The sequence below is a fragment of the Mytilus trossulus genome, chromosome 2 (assembly GCF_036588685.1).
Source record: "Mytilus trossulus isolate FHL-02 chromosome 2, PNRI_Mtr1.1.1.hap1, whole genome shotgun sequence".
NCBI classification, from domain to species: domain Eukaryota; kingdom Metazoa; phylum Mollusca; class Bivalvia; order Mytilida; family Mytilidae; genus Mytilus; species Mytilus trossulus.
This window is the reverse complement of record NC_086374.1, coordinates 19,095,691-19,119,244: the sequence shown is the minus strand read 5'-3', so window position 1 is coordinate 19,119,244 and position 23,554 is coordinate 19,095,691. Positions and strand designations below refer to the sequence as shown.

General features: G+C 31.0%; 1 protein-coding gene across 10 annotated transcripts in view; it reads right to left on the bottom strand.

Moving 5' to 3' along the window:
- Positions 1 to 23,554, bottom strand: part of LOC134706678 (uncharacterized) — a 40,665-nt gene that overhangs the window by 5,068 nt on the left and 12,043 nt on the right. For 4 of the 10 annotated variants that reach the window (XM_063565825.1, XM_063565826.1, XM_063565829.1 and 1 more), the window contains 4 exons: positions 14,298 to 14,376; positions 12,876 to 13,246; positions 10,755 to 10,960; positions 8,863 to 9,791 (listed from right to left, as the gene is read on the bottom strand). In XM_063565825.1, the coding sequence (XP_063421895.1) occupies positions 8,863 to 9,791; positions 10,755 to 10,960; positions 12,876 to 13,147 (1,407 nt within the window). In that variant the 5' untranslated portion in view covers positions 13,148 to 13,246; positions 14,298 to 14,376. Of the gene's footprint in view, positions 1 to 8,862; positions 9,792 to 10,754; positions 10,961 to 12,875; positions 13,247 to 13,757; positions 13,783 to 13,991; positions 14,015 to 14,297; positions 14,377 to 17,646; positions 17,665 to 21,111; positions 21,159 to 21,595; positions 21,675 to 23,554 lie in introns of those variants that run through there. The other 6 variants (XM_063565827.1, XM_063565828.1, XM_063565830.1 and 3 more) reach the window with 5 other exon arrangements.

The window sequence follows — 23,554 nt, the reverse complement described above, 5'->3', positions numbered from 1 at the left end:
TTTAAATTTGTAAACTGTGTAGGAATTTTGTGTTATTACTTATTATGCGAAAATTTATTGGAAGAATTGTTTCTGTTGCTTGATTATATCATCCAATTGAGTATATTTTGGCAACACTTTCACCTTTAATACAGGTGCAAATATGTATTAAGGAGTGTAAGGAAGGAAACAATGGGACCGGTGTCACATTTACAAATGATTTCTATTGAGAAATACGTTGGCAACAATAGCTAGAACAGATATCAAATGTACAAATGTAGTGTCTATTTCTAAATTAAGAATATATTTATAACTTGTATCATTATACATTTTATGAAAGAATCTGTTAAATGGTCTTGTACAAAATATATGAAATACCAATAAGATGACCTTATTTGCGTGTAACGACGCTTCACAGTGAAAAGGATTTTAAAATACAAAATTAAATAAATGACCTTGAAAAATTGAAGTTCTCGGAATAAATGTGTTGTTTCTGGTTAATAAATCCTTAATTCTCGGAACATGATTAAATAAATGTTCAACGAAATTTCGAAAAGCAGACTTAAATTCGGAAAACAACCTATGACATACCTTTGATATTATATTTTATTTGGCGAATATGCGGTGCCTAAGAATATATTTGATATTTTAATACCTTTAAGACTTAAAGCTTGTCATTTTGTAAAAAAAAAAACCTGGTGTATTGTTAAAAACTAAATGTAACAATATATGTTTTTTTTGCTTTTCACAACACAAAAAATACACCAAGTACATAAATGAAATTGTTCCAACTGATCATATCAATCTAAAAGCGAACTTAATGTGACATTTCGTGTTTTCCGCGTTTTTTAAGCTGATGTTTTACCACTTCGGTTTGATTTTCATCAATTTTATTTGTCATAAATCACCATGTAACATGTATTATCTTTACACGGAAACTAGGAAGTCGACTACAAAATATAACTTTAATGAGAATGTCGTCTATTAATATTAATGTTAACTTTTTTCCTCAACGAAGTTCCTTTTCATTCATAATAATATGACAATTGAATGCGTGGGTCATTATTTATGAACGACTGTTCTAAAATTAAGCTAAACTAGTGACAGTGCTATATTGGTAATTTCAGTATTATATTTTCGTTTTAAGCAGAACTTAAATTGAAAATGTTGGTTGATATATTGAAAATGTTGGTTGATATGAGCGTCACTGATGAGTCGTATGGGGACGAAACGCGCGTATGGCGTACTAAATAATAATTCAGGTACCTTTGATAACTATTTACTAATATCGTGAAATATAATTAAATCTGTGTTCTTGTTAAATATGATGAAATATGGGTTATACGCCAATTACATAAAAATAAATTAAAAACAAATAAACATCTACAGATCGAAGTATGAGTATGTATTTAACAAACGAAAAGCATTTACATTATATAACAACCTGTAAAATTAACAGAAATGCCGAAAATGTAGTGGACATTTTTATGAGAGAATACCAAAGAGCCATCAACTCCAATGTTCTTAAATGAAAAATATCATAACAGCAAAAATATTGACAATACTTTCTTATTTAGTGTCCAAAACATAGCAAAGTGGCAAGTTTATATATATGTACATTTTTCTGTAAAATTAAATTTAAGAATGTTAAGGTATTGAAAACACATTTCTCACGTTGTTTTTTGGGGTTGATGGACGGGTTGGGGGTTCTAACCTATGTATAGATTGCGTTAGCTGTATAGGACACACCGTTTCGGTGTTTAATGTGCTTTTTGACATTATTTTTGGTCCAACCTTCAAACTGTTTTGATTTTTAGCATCAATGACGAATTTAAAGTAGACGTGTCACGCGTTTTGCGTACCAAATTATAGTCCTGGAATTTGTGATAATTTTTTACAACCACATAGTTGATAAATTTGATGGTAGACAGATAGTTTCAGATGATTTTGCCAGCCCAGTTGTCAACTTTGGTGTGTTGAAATGATATATCATTGATGTTATTTCCCTCTATTTTAATGTTTATAATAGTTAATTCGAAACCCATAGTTTTTTTTAAAATAGATATAGATTGTTTTCCTCGTACTTAAAACAATTTCTTGGTTTTTGATTTTTGACTTTCAAAATTTTTCTATTCTAGCGTCTTGTGGAAAATATACTCTCATTTAGGATTCTCAATTTTTAATTTGCTATCTTTGATTAGTTTAACAGGCCATTAATTCACAAAACCATAATTAATTTTTTATGAATAAAGTCTGTGATCAATCTCGCAAGAATAACTTTTTCGTATACCACACTGAACGGAGTTCGATATAAACAAGGAAGGTATAAAAGAAATTTGCAATAATTTCTGAGCTGCATCCAATTCTAACTACAAATCAAATGTTTAACAATGCTTTTCAATCGTATATGGATGTAAATGAAAAAATTGTATGAATCGACTTTTAGTGGAAATAGATTTATCTACACGAGGAAGTATATTTTGATAAATAAATTTTGATAAATAAAAATACCACCAACAAATACGACTCATTTCCGTGTAATATTAACAACATATAAAATTAAAAAAACTATGAAACAAGAACCCCACAAAGTCCGTATTTTTTTGTCCAAATGACCTTCTTTAGACTGCTGTTCGCAGATCAGTGCCAAGATCTAAGAACTTTTGGAGTAAATGTGTTAACTGGGGTGCACTCTACACTCATACTACAGCTGGATACCCATAGCAGCATCCCTTGGTCTTCGGGTCAAGAAATAGAACGAACAATGAATCAAATTGACGCTTTTTGCACCTGATGACGACTTTTTGGGCAGCTTCCCGCCTATCCATCCCCGCCTTCAGACCTCAACCACCCTGCCCCATAACACCAAACTTAGGAACCAATGTTTCAGCTGCAGTGTTAAGTTCATTGGCATATTTTTTCAAATGAACCTAACAATCGATCTATCTGAAAATGCAATGCCAAAACCTATAAACCGACCAAAAGACAAACCGTATACAAAACACAACGAACCCACCAAAAACAAGGATTATACCAGATTCTGTAATAGATTTGATAAATATTAAGACCTTTATGACTTTTAACAGTACTGTAAGTTATATTGATAGTTAATCCTCTCAGAACCAATCACAGTACAGTTTTTTGAACTAATGATAAGTCCTTTCAAAATCATTCGCAGTGTTTATAGCTTGAACAAATAGTATGTCCTTTGATGGTTAGTCACGATACTGTCTTTCGGACAATGAATTCTTAAGGGACCAACAACAACCAAATTCCAACACATGATTACATCTGAGTCAGTGACAACTCTACAAGAGATTTATCCATCGGATCGCCATCAATGATGGTGATACATGGCTGTGCACATTATGTATATACAACTCGTCTAAACATCAACCCAACAATGTTAGATCTGTAAATTTGCGTTCTTCCCTATATATATATATATCTCGAAAGATAGTAAGTTATTTAAGTGCCAATCATAGTTTAAGGACGCATTAAACTATTTAGTCCTCACTTTTGATATAAACCGCAACTTCTCAAGGGGACTTATATTGTAGTCTTATCCTTCAATTATTTTGTATTGTATTTTTACCATTTTGTCAATACAAGGATGTACATTTTGTATCTTTTGATTTTAATTGGATATCAATATGTTATCGATGTCAATTTAAATATCCTTAATTACATTTTGTACTTAAAAGCTAATAAATATATATAAGATGCACTAAGATGGCAAATCAATAGACTTTTATTGCATCCTTTTTGGTTTGGAAGACCTCCAACGAGAAAAGATTAAAACTCATAAAATTATTAATATTAAATATTTCAAACATTAACATCGTATTAAATTAAATTACTAAAGAATCAAAGCTCATAAATATAAAAGAAGAAAACACGTAAAGTTTACAAAATACTGAACCGCTTAAAGTGTGAGAGAATGCATAAAACATATTTATGTCATATATAAATAAATAACATAACATGAAAAAAACAGAAGAAAAAACAGAACAATCAAAATAAACATGAATCAATTGTATATATTGGTCAAAAGACATACAATTTGCAGTTAATATACAATTCTTCAAAAGGTGAAATGTTTGTCGTTTAATCAAAACTTTATTATTCTCAGAACAGAGCCAATGAAAAACAGGACAATGATTCAAAGTTTGAAATTATAAATTTTCCTCACCTAAGCGGTGATAAACCAATCTCATCTGCGTCTCGCCCTTTTTCGGAAAAAGTTAGTTGAAGATTTTTAGATAATATCGTTGCCTTGTCACTATCTTATGGTGTTTATGTATCCTAACTTGTTCGATTCGCTCGTTTATGTTGAAACGTATTTGATTTTATAAAAAGAAATCTGTGTATTACTAAAAAAATATGTTCTCGATATCACAAACTAGACAAAAACTACTAGATTATATCATCAACACAAGGACATTATTCGTAAATATAAATCAACATACAGACATCTTATACGATCATGTATTTCACATCCAATCTTTTATGATAATATTTTGAACAAAGCACAAAAATGTCGGCTCGCCTCAAAAGCTAACCAAACATTTTAACAAACTTATTCAAAAGGAAAATACTAGTAGTTACGCTGTTTTCAAGTAAAAAAGGATGGCATTTGTTAGTTTTTATATTGATTCACTTATAGGATCTTTGCATCGGAAATAAACACACTTGGATTTTATATCGTTTTGACGAGCACCACTGAAGAGACATGTTTTGTCGAAATGCACATCTGGTGCAAGAAAATTGGTACCGATAATTTTATTACTACCACTGGGTCGATGCCTCTGCTGGTGGACTATTAGTCCCCTAGGGTATCACCAGCCCAATAGCCAGTACTTCGGTACTAGCACGAAAATACGGATGTTTTTGTGTTATTAAAATTTGCTGTTACAAAATATTAGAAATTATTAGAAATTAAAGGATGTATCTCCCTAATGCAAAGCTCTGATTCCTTTCACGGATTTGGCTATACTTTTAGGACCATTTGGATTATAGCTCTTCATCTTTTATATACGCTTTGGATTTCAAAAATTTTGGCCACCAGCACCACTGAAGAGACATGTATTGTCGAAATGCGCAATTGGTGCAAGAAAATTGGTACCGTTAATTTTATTATTTTAAAACCAGTCTTTGGCATGATACGGGTTATATTCTCATATATGTTATGATGGCATGATACTAAACCCCTGATACTTAACCCCGTACTGGAGGTATTGTACTTGATTTTCATATGATGATGAAAATAATCTTTCAATCAGTTTAATTGAGACAACTCTCCATCCAATCTTAGTTCATTTTTATCTTTTGAAGTTTAGTATGACGCCCATTTCAACTGAACTAGTAGACATTTTTGTTATGGGACTGCTGAAGCCGGCCTCAAGATGCGAGATTTTCTCTCTGTGTTGGAAATCCATTCAGGAAAAAGTTATTTTACGAAAGAAAAACGAACTCCAAGGAAAATTCAAATCGATAAGTCTCTTAACAAATTGCGGGATTGTTCTGTTAGTTCTGACTTTATAAACGACTTTTCTCAGTATCGTTCCATAATGGATCTATGTAGAGTTTATTCATACTTTAAAATAACCCAAAAAATGTAACATTAGGAAACCCCAAATTATTTGTTATATCATTACTCTGTTACCGGGTCAAGTCGAATATAAAGGTTCTTGACGTAAGCGACTTATTTTCGGGAATACGTTTTTTTATATATATTATACATGTACTAGTCATCAGGTGATTTTTATAAGTCCTTATGCTATTTTGGATTCATTATGGAAAAGAGAATTAAGAACTTTACCCTTGTCCATTAATAAGTAAATCATTACTTCCTTGTTCTAAGCAGGAAGTTCAAATGTAAAACTTTATTATCGATCTAAGATACTCTGATATGTCATCTCAATTTTTTTTACGTTTCCTTTTCTTCTTTAGAAATTGTTCTTTGTATCCCCCCGAGAGTTGCACATCAAATTATAACTGTGATAAGATTAAAACATTATATTGAGTAATTTGCTCTAATTTTTGTTTTCTGTTTCTTATGAATCCATGAAATTATTGTGACAGTTACTTTACAAAAGAGGATAATAGCCTTTGAGAAAACATGGTAAATTTATTCTTTCTGAGAACAATTGACAAACTAAACGGCTTTTATTCTATTTTGCAGTTTCCTGTAGCATACAACCATTTGTTTCAATGATTACCTGGGGCAGAGCCATATAGAATTTCCTGTACTAGCAGTATAATCCTTGCTAAAATGTGTTGTCTGATTTTTCCAAAATATACTTGTTTACCTGTGACAATCTTCATCAATTTGAAAGGTCGACCTATCTTGTAATATTTATCTACTGTATTTATTGTTCAACTTCAAAAACAAGAACTGAAATAGTTACATGGTACAATGGATCAATTGATAAAAAAGGAAAATACTATGGTTTATATATGTGTAACCGAAAGACTGAATTAATGCTAGTGAAACAACAATCTTTTGAACTAATAAAAAATAAACCAACGGTATCAAATAGGGATAAGAATATGCAACGGATTTGTGAAATGTTAACAAGGACCCCGCTCCTCTGACAAAACAAGTGTAATACTCAGAACATATTTTTAATCAATTTTGAAAAGAGAAGAAGATATCAACTAATCTGCATTATGTCCTCTCAAACCACATTGTAAACATAATAATGAAAATCTAGAGCAAAGTTAACCGTTACAAAAGGGAAAATACCCACCCACCCGTTAAAAACGAAAAGATATAAATAGAACTCTGATACAAGATAGATGAAGTAAAAAATCTTAAGTACTTGTTATATTCAAATTCTGACAACCATCTCTTATTACTCAGAAAACTGCAAGGTACAGACAAGTAGTAATTATGTCTGCTTCCTGGTTCGATTGGTATGTAACGTGTTATCAACAGATGATGAAGACGTACAGGGGAATAATAATAACTTAAATAATCAACCGAGCATATATTACATCCAGAGGGGATAATAACAGCATTAAAGAAAACCAACTGAGATTACCAATGCACATCAGTGTCTTTTCTATGGAAACGCGATCTCATAATATCTTGCATCTTTGAAGAAAAAGCGTGTATGACTTTTAAAATAAAATGTTCATATATCCTAAAATATTTCTTCAATAATGCAAAAATGAAAAAAAAAAGATTTGATATGAAAACAATAGGGAAATTTCAAACATCAATGTGAAATCGAAAAAGATGGAAATCACTGAAGTTAGAAGAAGAGTTACGCCTCGGTGTTGTTTACAAATTACCATACATTGTAAACATTTTTCAATTTTACATTTGGAATTTCGGGTCTGTTAATGGCTGACTATGTGGTATGAAATGTGCTCATTGTTATAGGCTGTTATGTGACCTACAGTTAATAATGTCTGTATCATTTTGGTATATTTAATTCCATATTTAGCCCGAGCTTCGCTCGTTCATGCTCAATATGGTTTTAACTTATATTTTATACATCGTATCAGACAGTAAGCACACAAAACAGATTAAATATTTATCCAAAGTACCAGGATAATAATTTTATAGTACCAGGATAATAATTTTATACGCCAGACGCGAGTTTCGTCTACAGTAGACTCATCAGTGACGCTTAGATCAATAGTGAAAAAGCCAAACAAATATAAAGTTGCAGAGCATTGAGGACCCAAAATTCCAAAAAGTTTTGCCAAATACGGCTAAGGTAATCTACTCCTGGGGTAAGGAAATCCTTAGTTTTTCGAAAAATTCAAAGTTTTGTAAACAGAAAATTTATAAAATGACCATTTAATTGATATTCAGGTAAACACCGAAGTGCTGACTACTGGGCTGGTGATACCCTCGGGGACGAAACGTCCACCAGCAGTGGCATCGACCCACTGGTGTAAATATTTATCAACAGTACCAGGATGGTAATTTTATACGCCAGACGCGCGTTTCGTCTACATTAGACTCATCAGTGACGCTCAGATCAGAATAGTTAAAAGCACACAAAACTAAAAATAGCATGCACGCAATTGGATGATATAACCTGGCAAGACTGGGTAAATTCCTCATATATACCAGGATTAAAATTGTGTACGCTAGACGTACATTCGTCTACAGGAGAATCAATTTCACTACAGCTCGAATATGTTTTTAAAAAGTTTAGTATATTAAATGTCCTCTTGATACAAAAACCATCATTAGTGATTCTCAAAGACATTTGATCATATCGATAGAGTATACCAAGAAAATACATTTTCCAATCTATCTATATATTAATAGCAAAATTGAACAAATGAAAAAGTAGACAACAGTTATAACATTAACGATCGCAAAAAAACCCTGAATATATCATTAACAGTAGTATACCGGTGATAAAAAGTCATGACTCGATTGACAGAAAACGAATCCCGGTTACAAACTAAAATGGCGTGAAATACATTAACTATAAGAGGAAAAAGGAATAACAGGAACACTGAAGTGCACCAAAAAAAACCTTTGTTAAAAACTGTCTAATACCTGACTTGATACAGTTTTATGGTTAGCCAAACCTCCCGCCTTTATGACAATGTTAAAACATAATCGCTAAAGTACGCTACGTCATCAAAATATAACACTTACACACGCAAAAACACTCATCACAAAGGAATGCACAAGCAAATAATAGTTTACGCTACTTCATAATATTACGTCAGAGTATAATACTATATAACATCTACAATCGCTCTTAGTTTCAAGTAGTTAAAACAGAATGAATTTGGACCACAATTAGTTTAAGTAGTAAATAAAGTTTTCATTGATATATACTTGTATACCTATATCTTATTTTAAGACATTCTAACGCATGAAAATCTTACACTAAAACAGCCTACCTTCAGGACGTATTCTTTCTTATTGTGATTTATAAGAAACACTAGAGAGCAACTTCCATCTCTATCTTCATTTGAGAAATAGTTCAAAGGTTTGTCTCCTAACAAAATATAATCTTTCCCCACTCTCCATTCCTTATTAGGGACATCCAGTGAGGTATGTGGTGTTTGAGTTAACATTCTAGTCTTTAAAACCTCTTTTAAAGACTGTAAACTTTGTTCATCTCCACTTAAACTATGATTTCGCTGCTTCAATAACTGTAAAGCGTCATATATACCCTGGTGATTACACTGTGGTGTTCGTTCATTTAGTGAGTTAGAGTCAATGATATCGCTCGCATTACTTTTTATTAATTTGTCATTTTCTTCTTTTACTCGCACAAAAGCAAGACTTATTGCTGCTAGTTTATCTTTCTGGGTTTGAATTGTCTCAGTCAATTGTTTAATAATCTTATCTTTTGAATCACATTCCTCGATTTTTTTCACTAATTGTATTTGTAGAGTTTCTGCAAAACTCTCCATAGCTACACGTCCTTGAACATGAAGCGGTGTTCTATTATTATCTATCATATTTAACGTGCCGTTTTGTAATTTTTCGGGAGACGAATGTCCATTCTGTCCACCGTTTTGAATAAAAATACAACTATTCTCGCTTCGCCTCTGATCGTTTTCTGGTCTATACTGATTTGCTGAAGGATGACTATTAGGACGGTTATAAACTTTCAGGTCTGTATGTGTTACTGGTGCAGACTGTCGAGTAAATCCTGTTAAATCACTACTATATCTCACAAAATTATCGTTCTTTTGAGATGTTGAAGGCGGGATGGACATAGACGCAGGTGAATGTACATTGGTAGGCAATGAGCGATTGACTTGTAAAGGTATCTGTCGGATTTGTTGGTTTCCTATATGTCCAAAGTTCGTTTGAATTGCTGAAATATTTAGAACGTTTACAAGTTGTATTGAATTATCTTAAGTTAACAAAAATGTGCGCCTTAAGAAACTAACAAAAACAGGAAAAAAACGAATATCAACAAAGAAAATAGACAACTAGTATATATGAATCATATCAGGTCATATAAATTAAATAATCTATGAAAATTTTACAAACTTTTAGTAAAACATTATGTAGGTGACCCAAACAATTGTTTGCATTTTTGAAAACAAAACCAGCGTAAAATCTTCATTTTGACAGTGAATAAGGACATTCTATTTGGGGAAATATGTAGTGGTGATCTACCTTCAAGGAAATTGAAGTTTTTTAATTGCTATCATGCATTTATTGGAGCAATCATGTTGACTTATTTTTTTGCGATGTCATTATCCAATATGCTCAAATGTGTTCGGCAGTGTTTTTGCATGTCACAATATGACACAAACTTAATCCATATTGGTAAGAAACCATGTATTTTTTGAACAAACACACATTGAAAATTGAATGCTCCATGTTATTTGAGAAAGACAGGTTCTTTCAAAGAATCATTGACAGACAACCAATTGCTTTTTAATGAGGGGTTGTGAATACATGATGCTAGGATGCTATCTTCTTTTGAAGACATGTTGACATTGTTTTCTTTTTTATCAAAACGTGAAAGTGAGCAATATTATTACGTACAGATGTTTTATATTATAATCAATTTCAATTTGTTCTGGTCACATGTTTAGGAAATACGAGGCTCGGATACAAAGTGCAGATGAACGAAATTTCGAAACGTGTGTCAGGTATGTGCTAACAAGTGGTGTTTGTGGTTATAGTTTTCATTACATTTTGTCACTAACTCAGAAAGAGCCAAATCTATTTTCTCTATAACGTTGTTTGTTATGTACATATGTCTATAGTGTGGTATATTAATTAATCAAACATTGTCCTATCGCAATATTTTTTATTAACTTACCAATCATATTTTGCCGAAGAAGTTCGGCAGTGTTGTGATGGTTATTGCCTTCAGCTTCGTCAGATGGTGTCTTCTCATTGTTATTCTTTATAAACAAGTTGGTATTGTGCTGAATAAATACTTTAACGATTTCTATGTATCCTCTGTAAGCACATAAATGAACAGCTGTGTCCCCTCTGTTGTTCTGTATTGATAAATCAGCACCACTAAAATATAAATAGGTTGCTTAAAAGATGTTCTAAGTATCCATATGACATGTTTCTGACACTTGGTTGCATATAGTTGTCTCGCTTTAAACTGCATTTTTTTAAGTTCTATTCTAAATGATCTTTCTTAAACCATGACTATTAATATGTTTCGGTACCAATAGTTGATTATTCTTAAGACATTTTGTTATCTGGACACAACCAGCTCAAAGGAATTATAAAATGTGAGTGATGTATAATGTACTATGCCCGTTCGAAATAGGAACTATTTGAATCAAAAAAGTTTCTAAAGTTAAGTCATGTTAACTTTACAAAATCTAAAACTTCAACTCCCTCAGTCAAAATAGACTTTAGGTGATCCGATACAGATTATTAAAATCCAAAATTTCATGGCATTAAACATATCACAGTTGCCGTCCAAATTTGCCGCCGTTATCTTGGTTAACTAACTCGATTCATTAATGCGTGATATGTTCTGGTCGTCAAGATACATGGCATAATTGCCGTTGAAACAGAGTAAAATCGTTAAATTTGCTTTAAAATTTATTAGGAACCAACAAGTTTTCATGAGGGTGGATTGATCAAGAAGAAAGTAAAAAATAAAGGATCCAACGTTTGTTTGCAGTGTTTCCTCTGTGCTAATAAGAGAAATTTAGTAGTAAAAAAATAGAATGTGTCCCTATTACAGGGATTTCATTTTCTATGTTAAGTGGACCGTGAAAATGTGGTAAAACTATTTGGCATTAAAATTAAAAAGATCATATCATAGGGAACATGTGTACTAAGTTTCAAGTTGATTGGACATAAACTTCATCAAAAACTACCTCTTCCAAAAACTTAAACGTGAAGCTGGACAGGTTGACGAACGAACGGACGGACGCACAGACAAGAAAACATTATGCCAATAAATTGGGCATAATTATGGATAGTTGATTCGGAGTATGATATATGTGTACGAACAGTTTGATATATTTGAGCCAGTTGATCAGGGGCTTTCCGTTTTGAATTTTCGTCAGAGTTCTGTAAGAAAAAAACCAACGTATATTTATTATTTTACTTTTTACTTGTTTCTGTACATCCACCTGCGAGCGTCTTTGTAACACAAACCATTATTAATCTTTATATTCAACTTACAGGGTCTAGTACTGAATATGGGTGAAATATTTTGTGTTGGGTGTTGAATTTATGGGTAATTTTATTAATAATACATTTTTGCACCTGGCACCAATGTTCGTTGTTTGTAAGGTAAGTTATGAAATTCGAATGATGTGTATTTCTCTTTTTCATGTCATGAATAAGAGCTTTTAAACACAACTATTTTAATTGTATTTGAAAACTAAATTTTTACAAGGTAGTATATAGATCAAATATTCATTTACTTTATCATGTTAACACCAGGATGTGGCTATTTATTAATGTCCAACACAATTCAAGTATGTGTGTACTAACAATGTAAGTAAATATGTACAGAAGGAATCATATCTAACAACACTTTAACTTTTGACTTTTAATCTTTTTACTTACATCAAATTCAGATTGTAACTTATCTATACCAATTTTAACCATCGTCTGGGCATTGAATTGTCGCATCATCATAATAAAGGCATTACCATTGAAGTATACCCAAATGAACATTGTTTTTGGCCAAATGCCCTATATATAATTTCTGCACTATAAAGGTATGCACTTTTATTAATATGATGCGCATGTTGTTATGCGTGTAAAATTAACTTATGATATATAGTTGTATTCTTATCAGCAAAAAAGTATGAAGTATCATTTAACTGATTAACGCTTCCAGTAAGTGAAAAACACCAGAACATTAACATGAACTATCATGGGGCAGTCTGAGAGCAGCATTCATCTCAAACACACATACCTTTTAATTTGGTTGGCATTAACGTACTTTAATTACCTGTGAATTAGCAATTTTACACAATCAATATGTCCTCGGTCAGCAGCAGCATGGAGGGCTGTTGAACCCCACTGAACACGCGCGTCAATTTCACTTCCAAACTGAATTAAAACACGGCTGATATCATAATAACCATGACAACTACTGTAATATAACGGAGTAGCTTGCTTTGAATCCCGAATGTGAACTGTAAAATTTCTTTGAAGTAAATTGATAACTTTATCACAATATCCGCTCTTACATGCTTCTATCAAGTCATCATTTTCACACATTTTTCATAATGATCACCATTTACAGTCAAAATTTCCTCATGCCGGCGTTTGCAGGCGACCATCTCTCGGTAACAAAATTTGTTAAATGAAGGAAGAAAACTGAAAAAAAATGAGATTTATATTAGCATGTTATGTCGTTAAAATACATATCATAAAAGAGAAACATCGGAATTAAGGAAAAGAAGAAAAAAATAAATACTTAAAATGTCAAATGTTAACAAATATGTCAAATCATGACAGGAATTTTTCTTTTGTCAAGTCTAAATTGATCGGCGGCCAATCATTTTTATTAATCCCATTAATAGTTCAATACATTTGATGTTCCTCGTTTCGAAAACAAAAAATGATTGCACATTTTTACGTATAAAAGAAAAGTCATATTAAGAAAATGATCAACATTTAGGAAAGTAATGGAACCAAATTTAAGGATCTTCTAAAATAGGCACATGTACTTCTAAATCAACTGATGTTATATCCAATGAATTATACCGTATATGACGTTTTAAAGTCGAATATCGTTTCTTCCAAATAAAAAGCAGTGTATAGTGTTTATAATTTCAAACCTATCCAATAAATCGTAATGCAAAAAAAAAAAAAACAGAATGCGTACCCATATATTGTCTTCAAAGTGCGTATATTTATTTTGAAGTAAAGGAATTAATTTCAAAAATCAAGCAATCGTAGCTATTGGCCAGAATTCTATGTTCAAACGCACGCATGACAAGTAATACATCTCCAATTCCGACCAAAAACATATCACAGTATACAAGTATCAACAATAGTACAAGTAATATAAATTTCCAAAGACCTTACTACAAAATTAATCGAGTATTGACTGAATTACTTGCGCATTCAGGAACAACTTTGATTGAACTTCGTAGAGCGCTACAATTTCCCCATTGGTTAATCTGTTTGTAAAAGTTCTATCAATCACCCTTAAAGTGAAAAAGTACGGAAGAACAAAAACAACATTCATATTTCACATTTCTAAATAACGTAAGATTCACTATGTACTTGATTATTAATACCTCGTCATTGATATCATTATATAAAAAGGACAGTCTGAAAAAATACCCTTGTATCTTTAAAACGGATTAAATTGTTTAAGTCATGTATAGCATTTAAAATAAAGAAATAGGTAAATACTTACCTTAAACACACAATATGACTAAATCAAAAATTCTATACATATGTCTTTTACTTCCGGGTTCTATTCTAGATCATATAACCTGAAACAGAATAAATAATTTAAATTCGTTTTGGCTTTTCAATTTATTCGAAAATCACCATATAACTCTTTTATTGTTTATATAAAAAAATATGATAGTTAAAACGGTTTGTTCGTTCAAAAAGAAACGCGAGTGATTAAATTCCAAGCCAATTTGCTTCCTCCTTGAATGTGAATGACAAACATTCACCTACTCTATAGTTTTAGATTGTCCTTATATTGTGGTATCATTAGGCTTGACATTTGTTATTTAAAGCACAAATTGCAATCGTGGGATATATGAGGACTCGGTGGAGGTTATGATCTCTGTATCGGAAAGCTCTGAAAATTGTCAGATGAATTTAAATGTATATCTAACGATCATTATTGTATTTGAAACGAGGAAATGTCGGTTTTTATTCTCATTATTATTATATGGAAAATACACATATGAGTTTCATTTCAATTTGTACTCACTATAAAATAATTAGACTTATTGTATCGTACATTGTAACAAACTGAACCCGCACTTAAAATCCTGGTACTTTTGATAACTATTAAAGGCAGTACTATCATAAATGATGTGAAAAGAACTTATTAATGACAGGAAGCCATTATATATATACCTGGTCCTATCATTATTCTATAAACTCGATATCATTTGAGCTAAAGTCATCAATGTTATTCGCTATAATTTATTTTCTTGAATCGCATTTAATGATGATAGATGCACGGTGAAGGCATCATCTACTGTAGTAAACAATAATACCCAGTTAATAAGTATCAACATAATATAAATTGCCTGAAATATCTAGGTAAAAGTAATTGTAAGTACCATAAAACATGACTTGGCGCAATAGTGTGATCCCTGCGTCAATAGTATTCATGTAGTTTTACCAAATCTTCAATTTATATTTTTAATGTCTCATTCAATAGAAATCAAACAATATCTCGGTTATGACTTTTCGACTCTTTACACTACAATACCACACAACATCATCAAATAAAAAAGATTTCCTTTTTAGTTAAATTGTCCTATGAAACATCTTATGACCCATTTTATTAATACAGATCATATTAGACCTACTAGTGTCTGTAAAGAAACCTTAAAATATAATAGATGCATTTACTGGAAGTGTGATTAAAGCGTTATATATATTTTCTGTTTGAAATCATCTAAGCATGTTTTGTTAATAAAGTTTGTCCTACTGTCACCAGTTACTTCCCTTTATTAACAAACATGTTCCTGTATTTTAATGAATCGCAGCTTAATGCCAAACTCAGTAATGATCCTTCTTCATTTTATTTAATTGATAAATTCAACAGCACTTAACGTTATCTTGATAATCTTCAACAATTCTCTAAATATACATTGTACTACCGAAATTTATTAAAGGGAACTAGATTTAAAATAAAATCATATAAATCTGAAATCTTAAACATCAATTTCCTTTCCTAGATTTAGATATTCTATTTTCACATAGGAAAATTCTGTTTAATTTGGCTAAAAGATTTATTTACAATTACATTCAAAACTTCTTTTGATTGAGTGGTACAAAAAATATTAAAACATGTATTGTAAAAATCATACTTTTCTAAAAGGAAAAAACCCTACTTTTTTTGAAAATAAGAATAAAAAAATCTTTCTTTAATAAAAATGTAAAGAACTCTTAACCTGTTTTGTTTTTACCTCACCGCTGTAAATAATAGCTAATTCCACTTAAGAACTTTGGTAATGCCAAAAGATTAATTATCAACATTTCATACTGGAAATACCAGAAACAGCGGACAGTATACTTTTATCAATAAACGCTTCAGCTAAAAGGTCAAAAACATAAACATAAATATACAAACAACTTTTGATAAATTCTTCTTATCTATCTTGCCTTTTCTAAAAATAGTCAACATCGATTTAAAATTAATAAAAAAATCACTGAAAAAGTTGGATGTTGACTGAATATTTTTGAGTATCTTCACCATTTCTATAGCTGCTACAGTTCTTTTCTGCATGTCTAGTTAACATTTGGGTCTCTTCACAAGACCCCTTTCAATTATGAGAAATCCTATAGCGCCCTCACCCCCAACGAATTGATTTGGAATTAACAATACATAAACCAAACAGTAGTATACCGCTGTAACAGTAATCCCATGTCCGACCGTCCCCTGTCCGACAGTAAAATATTTGCTTAACTGAAATGCATAGATTTTTGCTATTGACGACAATTGCATGATTCTTTCTGTAATTGCATAATCGTTTATAAGGTTGTAAAAGCGTGCACATTATCATGTATAAGCGCTTCCGCTACCGTGCTTCGTACAAAATGTGCGTTGGTCAACGTTTTACCAACCCCCCAAAAAAAAGAAAAAAAAAAGAAAAAAATAGTTATTATAATTACTTTTTTAAAAACCATGAAATTCGTATCAAGCTTTTCATTGTTTTTCCAATTCTTTTTTGTGATGTTGCCATGTCTTTCATTGATAAGTAAAATATAATTAAAAATAAACCAATACCTTGCTACTCTTGTCAGCCATTTAAAGTAATGATTCTTATGAATTGTTCGTGTAATGTAATCATTATGAGATATAGTTTATAAATCAACCGGTAACTTATATAGGTTTTTTCAATTGCCACGAATGCGTATATTTCATAGAAGAAAATAGAAATCTACAGATAAGATGACCCTACGTCAATGAGACAGCATTTATATAACTAAAAATATTTTATAAACTTTTTTCCAACTATCATACACGTAGTACAACTAGCCCCCTCAAAGAATAACCAAGTTTCACTGTAATAGGAAAATAACAATAATAAGGTTTTAGAAATAAATTTAAATATTTAAAGGTCATTTTCTAAGTATGCTTGTCTTTGGTGTTTTTTTTTTATCAAGTCTATTTTTGGCACAGTATTCAGGTGCGCAGTATTTTTAAACATTATTATAACACGATTTGGATAAGTATGACATATAGAGATATCAAAGTTTAGGAAAATTGTAATCATCTTATTTCAAAATATTACTTAGCAAACGTGGAGTTATAGAAAATTTCCGCAATTTACAAATCAATTAAACATATTATATATCACCTTTAAATAGTATGTGATCATATGTAGAATATGACCTCTCAATCAATGTTATCTTGATATGGTGAATGTAGTGAGAAAAGAACAGATAAATATATGACACTTTTTGTAAATAATTCTTTTTGCCATATGCAGTCCATTTTTGATTTGGATTTTGTATAAATACTAAACATTAAACAATACTTAACAGAATGATCAAACGTATCCTACCTTGTAGAAGTTTCTAGTTTAAATGCCTGACCTATTAACGAATAAGGAAGTGTGTTCTACTGACATTTATCGGCAAAACAATCAATACTAATAGTTTTTAAATAAAAACTTACAAATTAAGAGTTGTAGCTTATAAATCATTTTAACAACATGTCGTATTTGAAGTTGTCAATTACTTTTATGCAACTTATCATAAATAAATTGTGCATGTTTTTGTGAAAACAGTTTTAATTGCATTTGCTACTGGTGACAGGTTTTCCCGTATATAATATGCCTTTGCCGTATACTGACGCTCGCCTGCATATTGATTATAACAAAATACTCCGCCATCAATAATATCTTTTGAAATGATAGAGGATGAAAACGTGAATGTCAAACTGGCCGGGTCTTATTTAAACAATATCAAAACAACAATTAGCTTTCCCCGCTTACTTTTGTTTGATACACATGAAACTTTTTGTGGAGAAGAAGGATACAAAAAATCTTCAAAGCAGCAAATTATAGAAACACGAAAAGTAACGAAACATGTTTATACAAAATGACAGTCAAGTGAAATGTGTCATCTTCGCTAGCCAAAGGTTACGATCCATTACCCTCCTCCGGTTAGCGAAAATGGAAATGGGTTGGTTGTGTTAATTTTCCAAAGAAATCATATTCAACAAATGAAGCGGTCTGTAATTTTGAGTATGACTACTAAAAATTAAAATCACAAAAATACCGAACTCAGAGGAAAAATCAAAACGGAAAGTCTGTTATCAAATAGCAAAATCAAATGATAAAACATATCAAACGAATGCGTGAACAAAACAGACATAATAGGTACAATTGCCACTAAATATATTTTCTATAATACTTTTTTCAACAGATAAAAGACATGTTTTACTTTCCTTTGCTAGTTGTAGCTTTAACTTTCGAACAGCGGTATACTAATGATGCCTTTATTTATCTAGATGTACTCAGCAATAATTTAATTTTACAGCTATGTAAGTAGCATAGATAATTCCTTAACAGAAAATCTTCTTTTGACATGGCACCATTTGTTTCAAATCTAAGTTATTTTGAATCATGTAATATAATTGTGTATTGATTTTCTAATGTAACCAACAAGGAAGTGTTGTCTGGAGAGAGAAAAAGTAAGACGTTATATAATCAACATTTCAGAATCAATAAGCAATCATGTTTTCATTTGTATGACAAAATGTTACGTGAATAATATTGAAATATGATGATATACGAAGTAATTAAATATTTAGCCTTCAATTGTACCGGATAACAGCCTTGGGACCTTTTAAATACAATATGGATAAAAAAAATATGAATCAAAGGGCATTGTACTATTTTAATTTGTCGTGGAGGTTCTGAGAAGAAACATACTGTATGTATCATGGAACTATGTCATGTTGTGGAAGCTTTGTTCGTCACCACAAACTGATCATACAGAAACACTGTAATACAGAGAACAGATACGTTCTTTGTAAAAACTCACCTCGTTAAATATGTACCGTGGCGGTAGCCATCTGATATTTCCAATCACAATAACAATTCAAACTTCATAAATAAATCATCTGTTTAATACCTTAAACAATTACAAAGAAGAAAGTTGTATGTTGTTTTCCAATTGATCCTATGTTACCTATGTCATACAGTGGTAGCCTTCCTTGATATCTAACTGGCTTCAAAATTAAAAGCTTAGAACATTTACATCATGCATTTACGCATACCATCATTTAAAACGGTTGCAAAACAACGTTCCCGTAAATTAATATGTAGTTAGGTCTTGTGGTTACTGACATAAAGATGTTTGAAAATTTCATCCAATCAAAGAGGCAACCATTTGGAATATTCGATCGGAACTTAAATTTCTCATTTTCAAAAAGGATACTGCCCAATGTGATTCCAGTAGGTTTTGTAGTTTAAGAGGAGATTAAAATGTAAAAAGTTAACGGACGGACCGAAGGACGACAGTCAATTGACTAAACATTGATGACAAACACTCACCTAGCTAACAGTCAGGTGAAATAAAAGCGAAAAAAAGGTTATTAAAAGACTTTAAGTTCTATATCTTTTCAATGAAACGCCGCGTTAAAGAGCTTTTATTATATATTCATAGTTTGATAAATGTAAGTCTGTTTTTTTTCTTAATGAATTTACACCCGTCAACTACTGTTGCTTCTAATCTATAACGAAAACCATTTAACACTTAAAACAATTAACTTTGTTACTTACATAATATTCATAACTTATACCAAATAAATATTCTTAATATTATCGTCTTATCAGAACCGTTGATGTAAAATGAATATATAAATGTTAAAAAATGATAAAAGATGTTTCTTGTCTATTTACCCTAACCATTATCTCAATAAATCATATATCAAAAGGATATCAGATCCACTTGCAGTCGGAAAATGAACGTTTTTCCTGAAATATTTTTTTTTAAATGTCTCTTATAAATCATTCACAGCCCATAAAGCAATACAGTACCTGGTTTAATGTATACCTTGAAAATATGTTGATAATTACATACATATCTTAAAACTGAAGATTACAAGCATACTATTGCTTAAAGCGAACACTAAATAATTCCATTCTAAGATTTTTTTGCAGTGTTCATCAATCCACAATAGGATATTCAGTTTTCATATTAATTATGATTGGGTATGGTTTGGTCTGAAAGAGATGGTCGAAATAATAGGAAATAACCGTCATTAAAACAAAAATGTTACTTTTTATAAATTTGATATTTCCGTACCTTTTAAAATAAACGGCACAAATTCTACTGCACCGGATGCACACGTTAATAAAATTTCCCCCTCAATAATGATCGAGGCCAAAAATTAAAAAAAAAATCCAAAAGCTTATACAAACGTTGCAGATCTGATAAAACCAACAAGATCAATCCATGAAGCAGACCTTTTTAGTCACAAACTCACTAAGATAGACAAGCAGAACAGCATATGGGATTGAATAATAAAAAACAAATTTGAAACGGAACAAAGCGATCTTACAAAGCACAAAAACAGAAAGCCACATCAAAATAAAAGTAATGCTAATGAGACAACTATTTATCCGAGTTCACATAACTAAAAAATAAAAAAATAAAAATACTAAACTCCAAAGACAATTGAAAACGGAAAGTCATTTCTAAAATAGAAAATCAGAATCTCGAACACACCAAAGGTATACAAAAAACAACTGTCATATGTCTGACTTGGTACAAACATTTTCTGATGTAGAAAATGGTGGACTTAGTCACGTTTTATACCTAGCTAAACATATCACTTGAATGACAAGTACATAGAACTCCATTTTCTTGACAACAGTATGTGAAAAATGTAAGAACGTTTTTCTTTTTATAAAAATAACAACTAGCATACAATATGAAGATATTCTCGAGGTCGGTATCAATTTCGGTTAAATGTAATAGACAATTTTGCCAGCACTAAGAATTAAAGTAAAACATACCTTATTTGTACAAGTGTATCAATTGCCTTAAAATACTGATGTTATTTTACTTTAAAACCTGCATTATTATCAAAATAAATCTGGGGATTTCCCCAAAATAACCATCTGAATCATATAGTTATATATGAAACCATAAACATCCATATATTTAAACCGAGCTGATAATGTTCTTATGCTTTTAAACGAATTTAATACATATGGTCAAAATAACTCTGAAAATGGATATACAAATTTGTTGTCTAATTTATTATCAAAGATTTCAACCTTTTTGACAGAATGAGGTTACATTTGAAATATAAGCATATCATGTATGGGTTCAAGTATCTTTTGGTTTATTTTGTTTGGATTTTTATATAATTTTGATCAATAAAAATTGTTTTTATTCAACTACTTTTTCGTAAAGGTTTTTCGTCTTTGAACTTATTTGGTTTACATAGTATTAATTTTTTTATTTACTTTTTAAAACACGACTCAATGTACTCACTTTATTTCTTAACAAGGTCAAAGTAATTTTATTGGGTAACTTCGTATGAGTGTCTTGAAGTAGCTCTATAAAGTGTGGTCTGAAAGAAGAATAATACCTATGCAAAATGCAAAAAATTAAATCTCAAACACATCGATTGAATGGATTACAACTGTCATATTGCTGAATTGGTACAGGCATTTTCGTATGTTGAAAACGGTGATTAAAACTGGTTTGATAGCTGCTCAAACTTCTCACTTGTATGACCGTTAGATAAAATTTCATTATATTGACAACGATGTGTGATTAAAACAAACAGCATTATAGGTAAAAATGTTTAAAATAGGGGTACAGCTGACAACATTGTGATTTAATCTTAATCACTATAAAAACAAACAACTAGACAACATAGACAAACAAAAAGATGTATAAATAAAACACATTAGCATACACGAAAGACAAGAATACAAAAATTTACTATAGCACAATAACACAATGACAGAATGAATAAGTATCCAGCCACGGCATATGTTTATTACCAAAAATATACTAAACAGTAAAAGGAATAATTTACAAATACAAATAAAAGAAGTACATCGTTTACATAGTTAATGACTGTAGTTTACACTCTTTTAATCGACTCTCGGATTTGATTTCAGCATCGATTTTAATACTTATTTAATAGTATTTGTTATTTTGTTATTTGCTATAAAGAATATTAAAGATTTTTCGGCATTCATCCATGGGATTTTATTTGTTCCGTCAAAGGACACAAACGTGGAAGTTTTGATTTGTATACTATTTTATAGTAAAAACTATTACATACATATTCAACTTGTTTTGTTAAAATTGAAATATCGTAAGATAATACAGCAGATCAAATATAATAGTGTGCCAAATAAACGGTACATAATCATAAGTAAACAAGAATGTGTCCAAAGTACACGGATGCCCCACTCGCACTATAATTTTCCATGTTCAATGGACCATGAAATTGGATAAAAAATATAATTAGGCATTAACATTAGAAAGATAATACCATAGGGAACATGTGTACTAAGTTTCAAGTTGATTGGACTTCAACTTCATCAAAAACTACCTTGACCAAAAACTATAACCTGAAACATGAACTTTCATTTTCTATGTTCAGTGGACCTTGAAATCGGAGTCAAAAGTTTAATTTGGCTTTAAAATTAGAAAGATCATATCATAAGGAACATGTGTACTAAGTTTCAAGTTGATTGGACTTCAACTTCATCAAAAACTACCTTGACCAAAAACTTTAACCTGAAGCGGGACAGACAGACGAACGAACAGACGGACGGACGAACGAACGAACGGACAGACGAACGAACGAACGGACAGACGAACGGACGAACAGACCAGAAACCATAATGCCCCTCTACTATCGTAGATGGGGCATAAAAATAGTAAATAATGAATCGTATGTACATGAAACGAACGCTTACGGTACAAATTATAAATTTGGTATCTTTGATGAGTTTAAAAAACAGGGTCGAATTCTTTGGGTGACTGTTTTGTTCTACGGGGCATCACCAACCAATTAGTCAGCAATTTCGCACTTATAGGAAATACTTAATACGCAGTCATCCTTATGAATTAACTGGTCATAAATGTTTTATTCGAAACATTCAAATATGTTAATCCTTATGCAAAGATGGCTATAATCATATTTGGTATATACTATTTTGTTTTATTTTTAATGCTCTTAAACTACGCTCTTTAATTTCACTTTTCATATGTTTTGATTATAGAATTACACATGGTGTTGAACTGAACTAATGCTACGAAATAATAAACAAAAGATTTTGGATGCCAAAAATTAAATATCTTTGTTTCAAACTGTATGCAAATTATACTCGCTTACTAAGATAAAAAGAGGCAGGACATAATCATGGTGAATGAAAATTGCCTCTGCTTTTTACAATGATTTAGAGATTTTTTGTTTATATTGCCCAT